Here is a 20,410-nt window from a genome sequence, read left to right as displayed (position 1 = left end):
TTCCTCTTACTGACTCTGGAGCAAGAGAGACAGACAAACGCTGGTGACCAATACATGAAGACCTGAGCAGATGTCAAGGTAGGCTCATCTTATCTCCGATTGGTTCTCCTAAACGGGCAAGCTGATAGGTTGCCTCTATTTTCTTTTGCCAGTATCTATTTGCTTGTGTGTGTGTGTGTGAGTGTGTGGAGCTGTCAGCTTTTTCTACACAAATCCCTGAGTCATGCTTTGACTGGAGAGTTAAGGGTCGGTCGATAGTGAACGCAGACTGATCAAACGGATGCTTGCAGTGAAGATGCATTTGTGTGTGTTGGCGTGCAGAGGGCTGGAATGGAGCAGCGGCAGGATTTTGTCTGCAGTGAATTCTTCCCGAGCCAAAAGCTCCTGAGTTTTTGATTCCCCAGGCTAACCCTCCCCCCCCCCTCCCCCCCAGCACCTTGGAGCAGCTGTCACAGTCTGGGGAAGGGGTATGAGACCTACCATCTGACCATGTGCCAATGCCAAGTGACCCCGGATTGCCCTGGTACTGGGGTAACGATCCGGTGCTGTTCTATGGACATTGTCTGGCCACTGACCCATTGAGAAACAGATGCTCCTGCCCTCGGAGCCTGTACCTTTTCTCTTCCACATTCAAGATCACTGAATATTTTTGTTTCTCTTTCCCTCTGCTGGTTCTCCTTCTACCCACGCCCCACCCAAACCCCCCGCTCCCCCCCCCCCCGACCCCGGCTTTTTTTTTTGGAGGGGCTGGGGAGCTTGAAAAGTTGCAGCTTGTTCCCCTGATGGCGACTGGATCCGTCCTGTAGCACAGCAGATGTGACCTCTCGTATCGTCGGATTAAGGGAGAGGGAGAAAGAGAAAGACATTCGGGCGTCTGAGATGACAACAGAGGCACCAGCCTAGGGTGGCCATGGATGATTCTGATATTGTTAGACGGAGGAGAGTTCAGGTGAGTGCAGCAGCTCAGTTAAAAATAAAAAAAAAGGCTTAAACTTCTAAATGTCAAAATTAAAAAATGTTTTGTTTTCGAATTAAATTAACGATGGGGGCTACGTTTTCACCCCCATCCCAACCCCCACCCTCTGTCGCAATAAACATTTTACTCTGCATTGAAAGGTTGGCTCATAATTGGACGTTACATGGGAGACTGCTCGGCCCGTCACTCATACACTAGCCCTTTGAAGCCACCTTCCCGCCCCCTTCCCCGCTCTTTCCCCAGAACCCTGCAAATCCCCCACCCTGCTTGTTATTTAAAAAGAGGCGAATCCTTTTACAAAGTGACGCTTAGCAGGTAAGGCAGCATCTGCGGAGAGAGAGAGAAACGGTATTAACATTTCAGGTTAGTGACCTTTCAGCAGAACTTTTAAAAGTTCCGATTGAACTTGCTTACACCAGTCTTTCCAGGCAGTGCCATCCAGAATCATTGCAACCTGCTGCATATAATTTAAAATCAACTCCCCAGATGGAATTTGACTGGGAGGCTAGGGGAATTGAATTCTAAAAGTACAATGCATTTACTTTTCTCCTCCTCAATCCCCCACTGCACCTGGGCTGGTTTGATTAGATTAGATTCCCTCAAGTGTGGAAACAGGCCTTTCGGCCTAACCAGTCCACACCGACCCTCCGAAGAGTAACCCACCCAGACCCATTTCCCTGCTACTAATGCACCTAAAACTATGGGCAATTTAGGATGGCCAATTCACCTGACCCGCACATGTTTGGACTGTGGGAGGAAACCCACACAGACATGGGGAGAATGTGCAAACTCCACACAGACAGTCATCCAAAGCTGGAATTGAACCTGGGACTGTGAGGCAGCCTGTACTAACCACTGAGCCACCATGCCACCCCAAAACATGTGCTCCAGGTGAGGTAGTGAGTTTGAGACCAAAGTTTTATGTCCTAGTGTCAAGGCTTGGATTTGAATTTTATTTTAGTTTTTGTTTGCTAATGAAATTGAGGGCAGGACTGACTGGGAATTGGAAGAACAGCAATACCTCTGTGGCTTAGTGCTTTCTCTCCAGTGCAAGAGGATGGCAAAGTGCCTTGGCAGTGCAGTACCATGACAACACCAGCCCTTTCAAACATTCTGCTCCGCAGTCACAGCTAGTGATTCCTGAAATCCTGTCTTTGGAAATCACACAAATCATGTGTGGGGACTGAGAAACCTCACTGGCAGAGTGTTGGCTCTAATTGGCTCCCAGTCCTCCTCTTGGGCATTGGCTTGCACTCGGCTGCATGGCCCTGTGCTCTGGCTGCTCTCTGTTTCAGCCAGAGCTTCTTTATGTGATAGGGTTACAGTAAGGGTCTACCTGGTGAGTTCATCCGTCTAGTGGGGCATCTCAATTCAGCTTTCTTCTAGTGTGACCTGACATCCGCAGATGTGTGCTTTTGAGAGGATATCACTGGATAGAGACAGGGTGGGGTTTGGGGGGTATTGGGTAGTGGTTAGTTAGGATCTTAGCACAATTCCCTCCACCCAGCCTCTCTAATCCAAGGTTGCTGAGATCAATTTTATAGCACTACAAATAACGTCCAACTGAGATTACTCAACAGCACAGGCTGTCTCACAGTGACAGTATTAAGAGGGCTATAAACAGTGGAGTTTTTGAATCAAACATGCACAGTACATGGTCAGTGTATTTCACGGACTGGGTGAATTAAATGGAATGTGTCTTGAGTTTCTTTTATAATCTAGTATTAGAACCTTAAAAATAATCTTGGAAAGAAAGTCTTACATTTTTGTGGTGCCTTTCACAACCTCTGGACTTCTGAAAGCATATTACAGGGAATAAAAGTGTAGTCACTGTTGTATGGCAGTCAATATGTGCACTGCAAAGTCCCCCAAAGAGCAATGTGATAATGACCAGATAATCTGATTTTCAGTGATATTAGTCAAGGGATAAATATTGCCCAAGATATTCAAGTATTATTTCCTCTCCTTTTCTTCAATATGAAATAACTTGCAGTGTTGTGGCTGTTTTCATGACATTTTAACATGCGTTACAGCCAGTAACTTACTTTTGAGATGCAGTCACTCTTGTAGAAAATGCAATAGCTAATTTGCACACAGCAAGCCCCCATTAAAGGCAATGAGATATGTCCAGGTAATCTCTTTTTTTGTGAGTTGTTGATTGAGGGATAAATAGTTGGCAGGATAGCAGGGAAAACTTCCCTGTTGCTCTTTGAAATAGTGCAGTGGAATTTTTTTACATCCACCTGAATGGCAGGGCACCATTCTAACATGTTATTCAAATAGACAGCACTCTCTTGGTAATGCACTGGAGGTTGGATTTTTTTTAAATCACGGTCTGAGGGTAAGATTGAATCCAGACCTTGAGTTTCAGAGATGAATGTGTTACCAACTGGGCAACAGCTAACACAAATAGTGCAAGTCAACACAAATAATCTAGGCAAAAGTGAGGACTGCAGATGCTGGAAACTAAAGTCTAGATTAGAGTGGTGCTGGAAAAGCACAGCAAGTCAAGCAGCATCCGAGGAGCAGGAAAATCAATATTTCGGGCAAAAACACTTCATCGGGAATAAATCCATTCCTAATGAAGGGCTTTTGCCTGAAACGTCAATTTTCCTGCTCCTCCGATGCTGCCTGACCTGCTGTCCTTTTCCAGCACCACTCTAATCAACACACAAATAATCTGTTGAATCCAACTGAAAGAGAGGGTGTTTATGTTCCAGTTTATTGTCTCGTTTAAAATATGGTCCATCTGGCAATGTTGCAATTATTAAGTACTGCATTGAAATGAAAACAGAAACTTCTATAGAAATTCAGCAGGTTTGGCAGCAACATTGGAGAAAAAGCAGAGTTAATGTTCGGGTCCAGTAACTATTCTTCAGGGCTGTATTGAAATGCCTGTCTAGAATTTGCGCTGAAGTCTGAGGAATTCTTTGTGAATTTTAAGTTCGTATACGTTTCAAAGGTGTGTGTACATGTACATGCATACGGACAGGTGTATGCATATGTGTGTACCCATGTATGTATCATATGTATAGATAAGTATGCATTTGTAGTTATGCCTTTTTTTAAACCTCAGACATGCGCGATCTATACTTCTCTCTCCCTAAGTAAACACTCAAATAAAAATAAAATACTGCAGGTACTGGACATCTGAAGCATAGAAAATGCTGGAGAAACTCAGCAGGAATGGCAAAGTAGCTCAGAGATTAGCATTGCTGCCTCACAGCCATAGGGTTGAATCCTGAATAGGATGACTGCATTATAAGCATATCTTCCTTAACTAGTCTAGGTTGGGACTCAAACCTGGGACTTCTGGTTTAGAGGCAGCGACCATGTTAGGTGCCTGTGCTTCCAATGTTTATCCAGCTTCTTCTTACATGCAGCCAAATCCTGTTTGGGTAGTGAGCTTCCCATTCTCAACATACCTGGATTAACCTCCTAAATTTCTGCTTGGATTTATTTTCTTATATTTAAGGACTGTGATCTTTTTAACTCCCCATTTCTCCCAAGCAGAAACACCTCCTCTACATCTACTTTATCAAGTCCTAATGATGATTTTAAAGATCCCTATTATTAGGGCAGCACAAGCCCACACTGGCCCTCCTTAGAGTATCCCAACCAAATCTATTCCTCTACATTTACCCCAGACAAATGCACCTAACTACACATCCCTGAACACTATGGGCAATTTCGCACGGCCAATTCATATAACCTGCTCATCTTTGGACAGTGGGAGGATATTGGAGCCCTCTGAGGAAACCACGCAGACACAGGGAGAATGTGCAAACTCCACACCAACAGTCGCCTGAGGCTAGAATCAAACCTGGGTCCCTGACGCTGTGAGGCAGCAGTGCTATCCACTGAGCCACCATTTCTTCTGAAGCCAAAAGGTGTTTTGTCTTATATTTGAAGTTGGGAGTTCAATCTGTGATGGCACCACTTCACAGCTGCTGTTGTAGTAATCTTGGAATGAGCAACAAATGTCTTGCCAGCTCATACTCCATGAATGATATATTTTTAAAGGAAAACCCCGAGGCCCCAGTCCAAGGCAGCAGCATTTTCAGTGAGGGAGGATGACCGAGTCCCTGTCTCCAGTGGCAGTGACAGAGGAACTCCAGTTTTGATTCCCACTGGAAAGGTGTGATCGAAGGCCTGACTGCAGTGGCACAGTGGGAAATGTTCCTGATGCAGTCACTTGTGTCCATGTAGGTTATGAACTTGATAGTGAAGGAACTGGGGCAGATAGCAGCAGTATCTACCCGAAAGTGTACAGGAAGGCAGTGGCACGGAGTGAGCCCTGTTTATAAGAAAAACATACTCAGCCCCTCTAATGATCTTTAAAACCAACCCTGTTCATTCAGTGTCTCAGCATGAGGTTGTAAAAAGTGTTGCCACCATTCTGGGAATGTCCAAAAGCTTCCAAGTATTAAAAATAAATCTCCTCCTGCGAGTAATCCCAGAGAAAATTCTGAACAGCATTAAAAAACATATATAATTCCTTTCGCTTGTTTGTGATAAGAATGTCAGAGCAGGCAAAGAAAGGACAGAGTGACTTGTCAGTCATGACGTTTTCAATTGAGTACAGAGCAGTCTGCTCACTTTCTCAAAAAGCCAGTGGAAGGTGGGACTTCATGGGGTTTGACAAATCAGGAAACCAATGATGAGGAGACTGGGGAGTGAGTGAGTTTGGAGGGAGAAGGTCATGTGATGAAATCTCTAGGAATGTATCCAGAACAGTTGGCAATCTTTGTTATACTGTGCTGACAACTAATTAGATTAGATTCCCTACAGTGTGGAAACAGGCCCTTCAGTCCAAACAGTCCATGCCAACCCTCCAAAGCGTAACCCACCCAGACCCATTTCCCTCTGACTAATGCACCTAAACATTATGGGCAATTTAGTACAGCCAATTCACACTGCGGGAGGAAACCAGAGCAAACCCACACAGACATGGGGAGGATGTGCAAACTCCACACAGACAGTCGCCCGAGGCTGGGGATGAACCTGGGACCCTGGTGCTGTGAGGCAGCAGTACTAACCACCGAGCCACCATGCTGCCCCATGTTATGATAGCATCAGTATCGTTATACTTGTTGAGCTTTGTACTTTTTAAAATCCATCCATTTGATGTGGCCAGTAAATAGTATCCATCCCACAATGTGCCCCAGAGAGCAGTTAAATGTGAACCACATTGCTGCATGTCTGGAGGTGCATGTAGGCCAGACCAGATAGGGCTAAAGGACATTGGTGAACCAGATATGCCTTTGCAACAATTGATAGTGTTTTTTTAAAATTATTGATTGTTATTGAATTCAAATTTCACTATCTGACATGGTCAGATGTGAACCCTTGATTCCAGATCATTCATTGTGGGCTCTAGATTACTAGCCCCATGTCAGAGCCTCCCGCCCAAGGTAGTGTTTCCTGTTTTCTCTCTGAGTAGGAAGAATGTTTACTCCCCTTTCTTCCAGGTGTTTTGCAGGGTCTGGTCCCATTAGTTTTATCAACCCTCTGATAGCTAGTAGTCATATTCACTCCTGTGATATAAATGTTTTGAGTGTCCACAGGCATTATTATCTCAGTGTGACCAAAGCTGATCCTGCCCTTATGGATTTGCCACTGGGACAATGTTATCTTTTGTTGGCCACTGCCAGTGATCACTATGTGGTAAATCCTGGTCACTAAGTGGTTCAACATGAACATGTCACCCCACTATATAGGGCCCTGGCTTGTCAATCTGTGGACTACCTTCAGTTTGGCTCTCCATCATTGACTTGAGTGAAAACTGAGAGGGCACCTGATGAACAATTCATATTCCCCTCCAGAAAGTTCTCGTCAGTCTGCACTGTCACCTCCTGAAATGATGGCTATCATTTGAAACCAGGTGAAAACTGTAATTTCATACTTGGTTCCAAACGTACAAGTTAGTTTTAAACAGTGAGTACTCCAGATTGAAAATTACTCTTTATTTAGTTATCAGGAAACTACAGTTGCCAAAACGTTTTAGTATTTGTTATTATAAAGAAAGAATATCCATAAAGTTTAGGTTGTTACAAATACACAAATATTTAATGGACCAGGAAGACAGACTGGATTCATACAATGATCCACATGTGATTATCTGCATACACATGAAGAGCCACAAGGATGTTCATTCACTGGGCCAGCATGTATGATGTGTCCCTAATTGCCCTTAAGTAAATGGTGGCAAGCTGCCTTCTTGAACCATTGCTGGCCATGTACTGTAGGTAGACCCACAATGACCGTAAGGAGGGAGTTCCAGGATTTTGATCCAATGAAAATGAGTAAGAGCAATATATTTACAAGTCAGGATGGTGTGTGGCTTGGAGGGGAATCTGCAGGTGATTGTGTTCCTGTGCATCTGCTGCCCTTGTCCTGCTAGATGGCAGTGTTAGTTGGTTCAGGAGGTGCTGTTTAGGAGCCTTGGTGAGTACGTCTGCAGTGCATCTTGTAGATGATATGCATCGATGTTACCAAATGTCAGTGATCAAAGTGTTTGAAGATGTGATGCCTTATCCTGGATGGTGTCAAGTTTCTTGAGTGGTGTTGGAGTTGCACTCATCCAGACAAGTAAGGAGTGTTCTGTCACAGTCCTGATTCATGTATTATGGATAGTGGTCAGGCTTTGGGTAGTTAGGAGGTAAGCTACTTACTACAGAATTCTTCATCTCTGATCTCCTCCTGAAACCACAGTATTTATGTGGCTGGTCCACTTTGTTTCTGGTCAATGGTAAGCTCCATGATGTTGATAGTAGGCTTTCAGAGATGGTAATTCCATTGATGTATATTGCCACCCACTGGTGCTTTCTGAGGTTGGAGCTGATGGATTTGATTGGTATTCAATAAACCAGGCTGTGCTTTGTATCTAGTGACATTGTGCTTGAGAGTACATTCGTTGGTGTTACTCTATGCCAGAGTAGGAAGCAATTCCATCTCCTTGCCATGATAAGCTCAAAACCTCATCTCAACTACACCCCTAACCAACCAAAAACATAAATGGAATCTTTGTCAATTTAAGGAACTAATGATCCAGAAGCACCACGAGACTGAGCAAAGTTCTTTTAACTTAATGGCTTTTAATTGTATGACCTTAAGCCTGCTGCAAAATAAACCATTGAGGACTAATGCAGTGTATTCTGGTAAGGAATATTAGAAAACTGGATTAAGAACTGCACCAATTCCACCTTAAAACCAAGAACATGCAATGTTTTTTTTTAAAGATCTTTGCACCCTACAGTTTCAACGTGTCGCTGTGGAGATACTAGATTTCCTGATGACCATTAATTAAAAGGGAAAAAAAAGACATCCTTACATGTATACATTGCCTTTTACAACCACTGGACACCTCACAGGCAAAGAATGTGCAGTGCAATCAATGTGGTAGTGTAAGGAGTGTAATAACTGATAGGCACATAACATTCCTGCTCACTGGATTTTGCTATCAAGTCCAAATAATGCGATTATGTGATCTCCATTGAGGGATAAATATTGACCAGGCTATTGGGGATAATTCCTCTGATGCTGTTTAAAATACTGCTGTAAGATTCTTTTCAGCCACCTGATTAGGCAGTTATAGCCTTGGTTTAGAATCTCATCTGAAAGTCAGCATCTCTGACAGTGCAGCACTTCCTCAGTATGGTTTCGATTTCTGTACTCAGACCCAGTGATAACTCACTTAAAGGGCCAGCAATCCAATACAATTCGTGAAGTCAGACAACATGGTAAAGGAACCAGGGAACCTGCAGAGTGCAGCTGGGCTGAGAAGTGTCAACTAGTTCAGATTCTGGCACCTCCAAGGGCATTATTAACCTAATGTGGAACGGTTAGTCTGTAGCTCTGTGCATTAAAACCATCTGCATGATCATACTGTGACTGAGAGGGTGATACTGCATTTGTGTTCAGTACAGTGTGTGCCTCAGACAACTCAGAGTAAACTCAAATACTTATTAGGCTGTGGTGCACCTGTCCGTGCACATCTACATCAATGTGGGTTCAAGGCGCGGTGTAGCATGCCGTGATGTGAAGAGCTGTATTTTCTTTTAAAGGAAGCAGGGACTGATAAGTAAAAAATAAGTAAATAAGTAAAAAATTGAAACACAAACTTGACCGTCAAAGACATAAAGGTCAGCTGTCATTTCAATCCAGACTCTGTAGTCTGGGTTTTGAATGGCCAGCTGTGACTCTGTGGGCTTAGTCTCATTTCTGAATGTTGTAGGTTCATGTCCCACTCTGGGTGACTTGGGGCTCAAATTTAATCTGACATTCCCACTGCCGTACTCAGGAAGGGCCAAAAGCCTGGCCCTGCTCCTATTTTTCATGTTACTATCTGAGGTGCTGTCTTCAAATGATAAGTTAAACGGGAGCCAGTTCTTGGCTGCCCAGAGTGACTTTCCTCCTGGATTGGCTTTTCTACATTCTCTGAATGTAATTCACTGTTTCATTCAAATTAGGAGTAGGATATTGACTGCTGGATGGTTTTGCAAAATATCATCAGAGGTGAGTGGGTCCTGTGGAAAAGGCCTCGTAGGTTTATTTTTGGATGGACCCTGGCCTGAAGTGTTTTGAGAGTCATTAACCTCCTTGGTGAATGTTTTCCTTGGATGGAACCCCCTTCCCACCACCTTGCTGGAGGGTGACCAGCGAGAGGTCTGCCGAATGAGAAAGGTTCCTTGCTGTTTCAGGAGAAAGTGAGGACTGCAGATGCTGGAGATCAGAGCTGAAAATGTGTTGCTGGAAAAGCGCAGCAGGTCAGGCAGCATCCAAGAAACAGGAGAATCAACGTTTCGGGCAATTCCTGAAGAAGGGCTTATGCCCGAAACGTCGATTCTCCTGTTCCTTGGATGCTGCCTGACCTACTGCGCTTTTCCAGCAACACATTTTCAGCTCCTTGCTGTTTCAACTTACCTTTGGGAGACGAAGAACAGAAATAGTGGTAACATGTTCATTTGCTAATAAATAATTGTTACACCGTGATGCTGTACTGCTGTAATGATGTAGGTTAATTGGAATGTGGGACAGCAGTAATGTGAGTCATAGAACCCTATAGCGAGTCATTGAACCATTCCAAGGTTCAATGTAGGCAGAACCCATTGCCACCTTCTGGAGTTGGTGCTTTCATTGTCTCTTGAGATTTGGAAGCTGTACTATTTTAATCAGTCTTTCCCTCATTAAATGCTCAGAGATTATTCTCGGAAGAAACTTTCTGTTCAGCGGCAGTTTTAAGAAAGGGATCAGTTTCTATTCCGGGTGTCTAATGTCAGTAACAAGCATGACCCAGAGCAGATCAACCCTCCTATTCAGTCACATCTTCTCTCATTACTGTAGGACCTGGATCTGTCAGGATGATGAAAACCTGAGCTACAACAGAATTATTATTTTCCAGCCTTTCAGGGTCAGATGTTAGGCTCGATAGATGGTAAATTCTTGTGTTCATAGCTGAGGGCTTCAGTATCAGCAATTAAACAGTCTCATTGTCGGTTTCCATAGAGAATACCAAGACTTCTCAGGTCAGGCATAGCTTGCATTTGTATAGTCCTTTCTCAATTTCTTGATGTTACTTTTGTAAAATGGCAGCAAATTTGCCCACAGTAAACTCCACAGCAACATCCTGAAAGAATGACCAGGCATCATTTTTGCGTGATGTTTGATGAGGGAAAAATATGAGCTAGCAGTAGTAGGGGCAGATAAGATTTAACATTTCATCCAAAACGCAGCCTTAAGTGGGACTTCAACCCACCAGCTCCTGTTCCAGAGGTTAGATTGCAACTTAGTGAGCACAGTTTACAACAGAGGCAGAGTGAAACTTCCTTAATGAGCCTTAACCATAACCAAAGTCAAATAGCTTCACAGTCCCTTGTGGGGTCTTTGCATTCCTCTTAGCAATCTCCTCTGAATGAGATTGTCTTAATGTGAATTAGTGCTCTGATCCAACCTCCGACTTTTGTGAGCTGTAAGAGTGCTTGTGTTCAAGATTCAACATCACAGATGAATCCATAATTTATTAGATGGAAACTCTCAGTGAAGTTCTGAGGGAGTGCTGCATTGTCAGAGTGCCAGTTTTTGGAGTTAATGTCAAATTGAAGCCTCATTTATTTGTGTGGTTAAACAGAAAACATATTTAGAGCCATAGAGATATACAGCATGGAAACAGACCCTTCGGTCTAACTCGTCCATACAGTCCAGATATCCCAACCTAACCTAGTCCCATTTGCCAGCACTTGGCCCATATCCCTCCAAACCCTTCCTATTCATATACCCATCCCCCACCCCAGGGGAAAGACCTTGTCTATTTACCCTATCCATGCCCTTCATGATTTAATAAACCTCTATAAGGTCACCCCTCAACTTCCAATGCTCCAGGGAAAACATCCCCAGCCTATTCAGACTCTCCCTGTAGCTCAAATCTTCCAACCCTGGCAACACCCTTGTAAGTTTTTTCTGAACCCATTCAAGTTGCACAACATCCTTCCGATAGGAAGGAGACCAGAATTGCACGCAATATTCCCAAAGTGGCCTAACCAATGTCCTGTACAGCTGCAACATGACCTCCCAACTCCTGTACTCAATGCTCTGACCAATAAAGAAAAGCATACCAAACGCCTTCTTCACTATCTTATCTACCCGAAACTCTACTTTCAAGGCGCTGTGAACCTGCACTCCAAGGTCTCTTTGTTCAGCAACATACCCTCGGATCTTGCCATTAAGTGTATTAGTCCTGCTAAGATTTGCATTCCCAAAATGAAATGCCTCGCATTTATCTAAATTAAATTCCATCTGTCATTCCTCAGCCTATTGGCCCATCTGATCAAGATCCCATTGTAATCTGAGATAACCTTCTTTGCTGTCCACTACACCTCCAATTTGGTGTCATCTGCAAACTTACTAACTATTTTCACATCCAAATAATTTATATAAAAGTGTAAGAGGCGAAAGTAAAAGTTCCATGTTATCACTTTAAAATAGTTTAGATTGGAATTCAACACCCATGAATAAGTGAATCATAGAATTCCTACAGTGAGGAAACAGGCTATTTGGCCCAACAAGTCCACACCAACTCTCCAAAGAGTCTCCCACCCAGACCCATTCCTCTAACTAATGCACCAAACCTACACATGCCTGAACACTATTGGCAATTTAGCTTGGCCAATTCACCTAACCTGCACATCTTTGGACTGTGGGAGGAAAGCAGTGAAAGCCCACTCCGACACAGGGAGAATGTGCAAACCCCACACAGGCAATTACTCCGGGCTGGAATTGAACTCAGGTCTCTGGCACTGTGAGGCAGCAGTGCTAACCACTGAGCCACCATGCCACCCCAAGTGTTCACGTGTAACGGCACAATGGTCAAACACCAAGACTCAGCTTCTAAATGAATGCTGCCTTCAAAAGCATGAATTACAAATTAATGTTGGGAATTCCATTTAAAAAAAATGACAAATTGTTCAAGATTTTGGAAATGAGCTGCTTTGTTGAAGACCAGTAAGGGGGAGATTTTCCTAATGTCCTAATCATTACTTAATCATCTTGTCACTCTCATTAGATTATCACTACGTTATCTGGTCACTACTATTTGGTTGTAGAAGGTTGCTGTACACAAATTGGCTGCTGTACTGTCCACATAACCTTTTCCAAAGTTCTTCACTGACTGTAAATTGCTTTGTGGCGCCCAGATGTCACTCATTAGGGAGTAGGCAGAAATTGTCCAACTCTTTCCAGCAAACAGAAATTTTGCCTTGAACACTTGTGTCTGTGATTAATGATTATTATTTTAGCATTGGGCTTGTGAAGGCATGGACAAAGAAATATCAGCAGAGCATGCAACACTCTTACCGTATTGTGTCAGGCAGTTTAATCCCATTGAAATCTACAGAAGAAAGTAATAAAATGTCAGATCCTGAAAAAGTACATACACAGTCCCATCCATACACTTGTACACCTACACGTACACCCACATATACACACACCACACTCACACACATGCTTATTCATGTACAATCACATCCACACCCGCACTCACACGGACATGCACACGATCACTGCACCCATGCTCATGCCTGCATCCACATCACACTCACAACCACACTCTCACACTAGCGTACTTTCACACTCTAATTCACGCTGACACTCACACCCTCACCCATAGTCTCACCCACACCCACATATTCACACTTACGCTCAAGCCCACACTCACTCTCAAGCTCACATTCTCACACCCCGCACCCACACTCACAACCATACTTACACTCTCACTCACATCCACAATCACGCCCATGCTCACAGCCACACGGACACCTCTGATGAAGGACTTTTGTCCGAAACGTCGCTTTTCCTGCTTCTCGGATGCTGCCTGACCTGCTGTGCTTTTCCAGCACCGGTCTAATCTCGACTCTGATCTCCAGCATCTGCAGTCCTCACTGATACACTCACACTCTCACTCACACCTGTACCCACTTACAAACACACTAACACTCGCACCCACACCACACACTCACACCCACACACATCCACATCTGCACTCACACACAACCACACTCATACCCAAGCTCACACCCACACCCATGCACACTCACTCCCACATCCAAGCTCACACTCATATTCACACGCACATTCATCCACATCCACGCTCACACCCAAGCTCACACCCATGCCCACACTCACATTCACACTCATGCCCATATCCATGCTCACACGCTCACTCACACTCTCAAGCACATTCAAAAACACACATTCACATGCAAAAATAATACAAAATATTTTCCAATGAAGGAGGAATATAAATCAAAGGAAACTGGTTTAATGTGATTGGCAAGGGAGTGCAACTTGACATGAAGAAAACATATTTTGTGCTGCAAATTGTTTGTTCTGGAATTCACAACCAGAAGGAGCAGTTAGAACAGATTTAGTGATAACTTTCTAAAGGGTATTGGATAGATACTCAAAAAGGAAGAAATTATTAGGCTCTGGTATAAGGGCAAAGTAATGTTTCTAACTGGATAGCTCTTTTGTAATGGACCAAATGGCCCACCTCTGTGCTGAATTATCCTCTGATTCTGTACAGATTTAGATAAATATAGGGAGACATAAATTATGCACCTAATGATTTTAGGCATAAAGATGTTCTGAAAGATCAGAACCTAGCACTAAAAATCTCTTGAGAAAGTTACCATGGCAACCACAGGCTTCATATTTGGGAGTGTCTTCCGATTCTTTAAAGTGTTGTTCCGATTGGTTCAATCTGACAGGCCACTTTATTAATTGTTTATGATGGGGAGAATCTTTCACAGCCAGCTCCTCGGGTGACCCAGTTAGTAAGAAGCTGGTGTGTAGGGGGCTCCTTGGTTTAACCGTCTTGCTGAGAACCCACCAGAAAGTGGGCTTCATGCGACTGCATTGAACCTTGATACCCTCTGTGGCCCATCACCGGCCAAAACCTGTGGTCAAGGATGAGCAATGCATCTCAGTCAGTGCCCCAAAGTGATTGAGTTTGGCTTGTAGGGTGGAGTTGTGTGTTCTCAAGGAAATGTGGGCAGGTTGTGGGTTGGTTTGTTTTTCTCATCTTTTCTGTGAGGCATTTATTGCCCATGTCTAATTGCTCTGGAGAAGCTGCCGGTGAGCTGCCTTCTTGCACCACAGCAGTCTATGGGCTGTAGCAGCACGCACACTGTGCTAAGGCATAGTGGGAACTAGAAGGTATGTGGTTTGGAAATCAACGGCAGTGTTAAATTGACATGACGATGATAGTACTGAGGCCATACTGCAGGAGGTGCCATCTTTTGAATAAGATGTTAAAGCAAGGCCCCATCCGCCCTGTCAATAATTCCAGAGCATTCTTTCAGAGAAATCAGGGGAGCAATCTCCAGTAAGGTTACTGCAGTTACTGGAAAACTGAAATGAACACAGAGAAGGCTGAAGAAATTTAGCAGATCTGGCTGCATCTGTGCAGACAGAAATAGAGTTAACATTTCTGAAGAACTGCTTTGAAGAAGAATCATATTGGACTGAAAATGTTAACTCTATTTCTCCCCCCACAGATGCTGCCAGACCTTCTGGGTTCCTCCAGCAATTTCTGTGTTTGTTTGAGCTCTCTCCAGTGTCCTGGCTGACATTTATTCCTCAAATAGCTCCATTAACCCAGTTGATCGGGCCATCAGCACATTGTAGTTTATGGGAGCTTGCTGTGCACATTTTGACAGCTGCATTTCCAATATTGCAACCGTGACTGTTCATCAGAAAAAAGTACTTAATTGACAGTGAAGCTTTTTGGGAGCAAAGTTTTTGAGAAGAGTGATAGGATTGCAAATGTTTCATATTTTATTGAGGGATGGGTGTGTTGGTGTAGAACTTGGACTAAGATGGAGGTCAGCTGGAGGTCCGATCAATGCATCATGCGGCCAGTTCGAAGGATTATCTTTAATGTACTGCTGCTTAGTAACAATGCATTAGGCGGTATTGATCAGATGATACTCAATTGCTAAAATATCATTGGCAGCTGGAGTTTAAGCTGGGATTCATGCTACAAGACAGCCTGAGCAGATTGACACTGAGATACCATCTATCAGTTTCAGTGCTGCTGATGTCATGTTGAATTCCTGAGGTTTTCCACTATTAATAGTTACTTAGTTGTTCATTCTGTAAAAAAAAAGAGAAGTACTCTTAAAGCTTTGCATCTTGAGCTCATCAGGACAATCACAAGTAAACCACATCTCCAGGGGAACAACAATTTATACTACATGAGAAAAGGGTGCTGATTGATTGGCAAGAGCACTCTGATTTGTAGAGATGTTGCCATGGAGAATACTCAGCAGAGTTAACTGCTAGATGTAGTTCAATTTCCCCCACTCTGCACAGGCAACTGAGATATTGAAATGCATTCTTTTTTAACTCTCCTTCCCCCTCCACTATCACCACCATCCATCCATTGAATCAAATTCCATAAACAAACTTCAGGACACTATTACAAACCTGGCTGTTGAGTTACAAATGTTTGCACTGATTCTCCAGTATAGCCATAAACTATTAACATCAGGAAGGCTGGTGATGAGTTAACTGAACTCAAACAGGACAATTTTAAGAAATATTGTGTACTTTGTACCTTTTCAGCACGTCAAAATCCCAATGTATCTTTTACAACCTTATAAGGTACTTTTGAAGAATGATCACTGTTCCAATATAGATAACGTGGTAGCCAATTTGCACACAGAGAGATCCCTCAAAAAGCAATGAGAGGAAGTCCAGAAAATCTGAACTGCAAACGGGGAAAGAAGGTGAATCAGTTCTCTTCTTTTTAATCCCTGTGGTTGATGCAACCAGTTTTTAAAATTATTTGTAGAATGCAGCTATATAATTTTAAGTTAAAACTTAATCTTTGTCAAAAATAAAGAGCCTATTACTTGTTTTTTTTGAGAGAAATCTATCATTTACTAATCCTGAGAAAAATAATAAAACATGACAGCAAACACACACGCATACAAGCGCAGGTGGACAGGAGAGGGTGTCTGTTACAAAGGGAAGCTGAAGAAATTGTAATTTAAGAAGTCCTTGAAGCTCTTGAGGTGTTAGATTTTAACCTGAGACCAGGGTTGTTTACTGGATGTCTTGTATCTGCAGCAGTGGCAAAATCTATAAATATATTTACATTCTCAGTTACTAGATGGTTCTCTAATTTGCTTTACGATGGGGCATAGTTTTTAGAGACGCTGATGGAAGCAGAAAGTGAGGGAGAGAAAGAATCTTCCAGTATTGTTACCAACCCAGTTTCTGTCCTCGCCCCAGTCCCAAAGTTGTTTTATTGAAATACAGTTCACTTGTGAGGAAAAAGGAGGGAGTGTATGTGTGGAGCCTCAGGAAATGAGTGAAATCCTTAATAGAGTCATAAGGTCCTACAGCAAGCAGACAGGCTGTTTGGGCCAAACTGGTCCAAGCTGACCAAAATGTCCAACGATGCAAACCCCATTTCCCTGCATTTGGTCCATACCCATAATGAGTACTTTATATCGGTATTCACCAAGAGAGGTATATGAGGTATGTTGAGGTTAGGGAAAAGTGGACGAATGCTCTTGGCAGGTCAACATAATGAAGGAGGAAGTGTTGATATCTTCAAATGTATTAAGGTGGACAAGTCCTCAGAGCCAAATAGGGTCTATCCCAGGATACAGTGGGCGTCAAGGGAGGAAATAACTGGGGCTATCAGAAACAGATATCTTTGCATCTTGTTTGGTTTCAGGTAAGGTTCCAGATGACTGGAGAATGGCCAATCTTGTTATTTTGTTTAAGAAGGGAAACAAAGATAATCCAGGTAATTACAGACCAGTGAGCCTGACATTAGTTGTTGGGAAGCTGTTGGAGAAGATACTGAGAGACAGGATTTAATCATTTTTGGAAGCAAATGGACATGTTAGTGTTAGGCAGTGTGTCTTTGTATGGGGAAGGTCATGTCTCACCAACTTGATTAAGGTTTTTGAGGAGGTGACAAGAGCAATTGATGAGGGAAGGGCAATGGATGGTGTCTACATGGACTTTAATAAGGCATTTGATGGGTTATCTCATAGCAGGCTGGTACAAAAGATACAGTTTCATGGAATCTGGAGTGAGCTGGCTAGATGAATACAACATTGGCTTAGTCACAGAAGACAGAGTAGTAGTGGAAGGATGAAATCCGGAATGAGGATCAGTACCAGAGGTGTTCTGGAGGGATCAGTGCTGGGGCCTTTGTAGCTTGTAAAAGATACAAATGATCTGGGGGGAAGTATAGGTGTCTGATTAGTAAATTTGTGGATGACATCAAAATTGGCAGAGTTGCAAATAGTGAGGAGGATTGTCAAAGGATACAGCAGGGTATAGAAAGATTGAGAATTTGGGCAGAAAAATGGCGGATGGAGTTTAATCCAGACAAATGCAAGGTTACGTATTTTGGAAGTTCAAATTCAGATGCGAATTATATAATAAATGGCAGAATCCTTAGGATTAGGAACTAGCGCAAGCTGCATAGGCCGAAGGGTCTGTTCCTGTCCAGTATTGTATTGTTCTGTAATCTCATGTAAGGCATCTTTTCTTTTTAAGAATGGGTTTATCCGTGGGTAACTACCATTCTGGCATGAACTTTCAGAAATGTACAAATCAAAAATAAGGGACAAGGATTTCTTTATGCCTGATTGCGTTTCGGAAAGTGGCTTTTGATCAAATATTAATTTCAGCACAGACTGTCTTTGTTTATTTCAGAATGGTTTTGTGAATTTGGCTCAACCTGGTCAGGTGACCATTGTGGCCATCTTCAGTCTGTTTTCTCTCCTCTCTTTTTTTTTAAAGACATTAGTTTATGAAAATCACAGGTGTGAAACTCAGATGTTTTAAGTTGGAAACTATGGCAAGTAATATTGATTAAGAAATAAATGTTGGCTAGGACACCAGGGTGATCTCCTCCTGCTGTCCCTTCGGATAGCACCATGGGATGTTTTAAGACCACCTGAACAGGCACAAATTTGTAGGAGTCGCAAATTTGGGAAAAGAAGGAAGGAAATGTTAATCTTTGCTGGGACTATGTATGCCTCTCACTTTCTTTCTCATTTACTTCCTAAAAGTGGTAACGCCCACAGTTTCATGAGCATAAGATGCTGCCACCCATGAACAAGGGTAGGAAATCACTATAGCAGCATTGCCCAGAGTCGATATACTGCAATCAGCAGTAAAATCGACGTTTCGGGCAAAAGCCCTTCATCAGGAATAAACTGCTGTGCTCTTCCAGCACCACTAATCCAGAATCTGGTCTCCAGCATCTGCAGTCATTGCTTTTACCTACTGCAATCAGCAGATGACTTTATTGCCAATGATATTGTCCTGCCTGTAAGTCAGCAAGTGAGAACTGGTGCAAGGCAGGGAATTTGCTCAACAGCCACACTTGTACGAAGCAAGTAGGGCTCAGTATGAGGTAAGAAGCCATAGTCCACAAAGGAGCATGGGCATTTGCCTCCATTAGAGAGACAATTGGTCATGTGTAGCTGGAGGGTAATCTCTCCACAAGCACAAGGTAAGATGAGGAGGCAAGTCCTCCATCAACTCCCACATCTGGTACAAGGATTGGACCCATGCTGTTGGCTTTGTTTTTTCTAATAATCTGTGCTAACTAACCCCCGGAACTCATTAGGAGACCATTACAACTTTGGAGCCTTCCATGGAAGAGTGACATGCAACTACAGAAGTGGCTTGGCTACTATGATCAGGAAAGGGAAGGCAGAAAGGATTTAACAGAGATAAACACAAGGTGGTGCTTAATGTAACAGAAAGTGTGCACAGAGTTAAATAGTATTCTTTAGACAAAGATGGAGATAGAAAGGGATCTGGCTGTGATTATTGATCCTTTGCTGAAAATTTTCAGTCACAGTGGAATGATTATCAATAAAATTAATTAGATACCAGCTCCTGTTTGAAGGGCATTTAGCTACAAGTCTAAACAAGTCATTGTAACCTTGTAGAATTGTCAGATGAGGCTGTGTATGATGTACGGCGATTAGATATCCTATCATCAAATAGACATTGAATGCTCAGGCAAGATAGAGGCTGATTCTGGGACTAAGTGCATTTTTACACCATGTCTGCAGCACAGAAATGGATCATTCAGTCTCACTGGCTTCCATGCCTCACATGAACCTCCTCCCATTCTGCTTCATCCTAATCTAGCAGCATGTTCCCTTCCTCCAATGCTTCCCCTTAAGTAGTTACCGCAACAATGCCCTGTGGGAGTGAATTCTATATTCTCACTGCTCTCTGGGTAAAGAGATTTCTGATGAATTCCCAATTAATTCATTCATGCCTTTCTTAGCCTACTTTTGGACTCCTCTATAAGAGAATGCGTTTTGTCCATGTCCATCCGAGAACCCCAACATAATCTTAAAAGTCTCTTCACCGCTCACTTTCCTTTTTTTACCTGGAGATTCTGGTGTGTAATTTTCATATGTTACTGAAGTTTCATTTCTCAGGCTTAAGCAGCCATTGAATTGAATAGCTTCAGCGTGGTTTGTTGAGGGCTTGGGGAACCAGGCAACAGTGGAAGGGAGGTGAGAACTGCAGGATCCAACTGGTAATTACTTATCAAGCACAGCTTGTGCGTCAAGAGGAGCTTGATTGCTGATCTATCCCCACGCTGACCACCTAAACTAACCTGCAATGATTTCTCCTACCTCCCCTCTCCCTGCAATCTCTCCATTCAACTCCTTGCTCAGTGATCTCACCCCCTCTCCCGTCATGGTCATTTCCTCTCCAGGTATTCATCTTCACCAAGCTCTGTCTATTTACCTGCTGCCCTGTGATCTCTCCCTCACTACCATCTTTCTCTGTTCTGTGTCCTCTGATGTGAATGATGATCTTGCCCTCTCTCTCTGGTCTGTTGTCTCAGCCATCTATCACACTCAGATATTAACA

General features: G+C 43.2%; 1 protein-coding gene across 1 annotated transcript in view; it reads left to right on the top strand.

Annotated features, from left to right (window-relative positions):
* Positions 1–240: 240 nt before the first annotated feature.
* mast1a (microtubule associated serine/threonine kinase 1a) overlaps positions 241–20,410 on the top strand; it is a 162,523-nt gene continuing 142,353 nt past the window's right edge. The window contains exon 1 of the mRNA XM_043694928.2: positions 241–949. Coding sequence (XP_043550863.2) covers positions 911–949 — 39 coding nt within the window. The 5' untranslated portion in view covers positions 241–910. The remainder of the gene's footprint in view (positions 950–20,410) is intronic.

The sequence above is a fragment of the Chiloscyllium plagiosum genome, unplaced genomic scaffold, assembly GCF_037043375.1.
Source record: "Chiloscyllium plagiosum isolate Xiang-an unplaced genomic scaffold, Cpla_swu_hap1 HiC_scaffold_45, whole genome shotgun sequence".
NCBI lineage: Eukaryota > Metazoa > Chordata > Chondrichthyes > Orectolobiformes > Hemiscylliidae > Chiloscyllium > Chiloscyllium plagiosum.
This window is presented reverse-complemented; position numbering and strand designations above follow the sequence as displayed.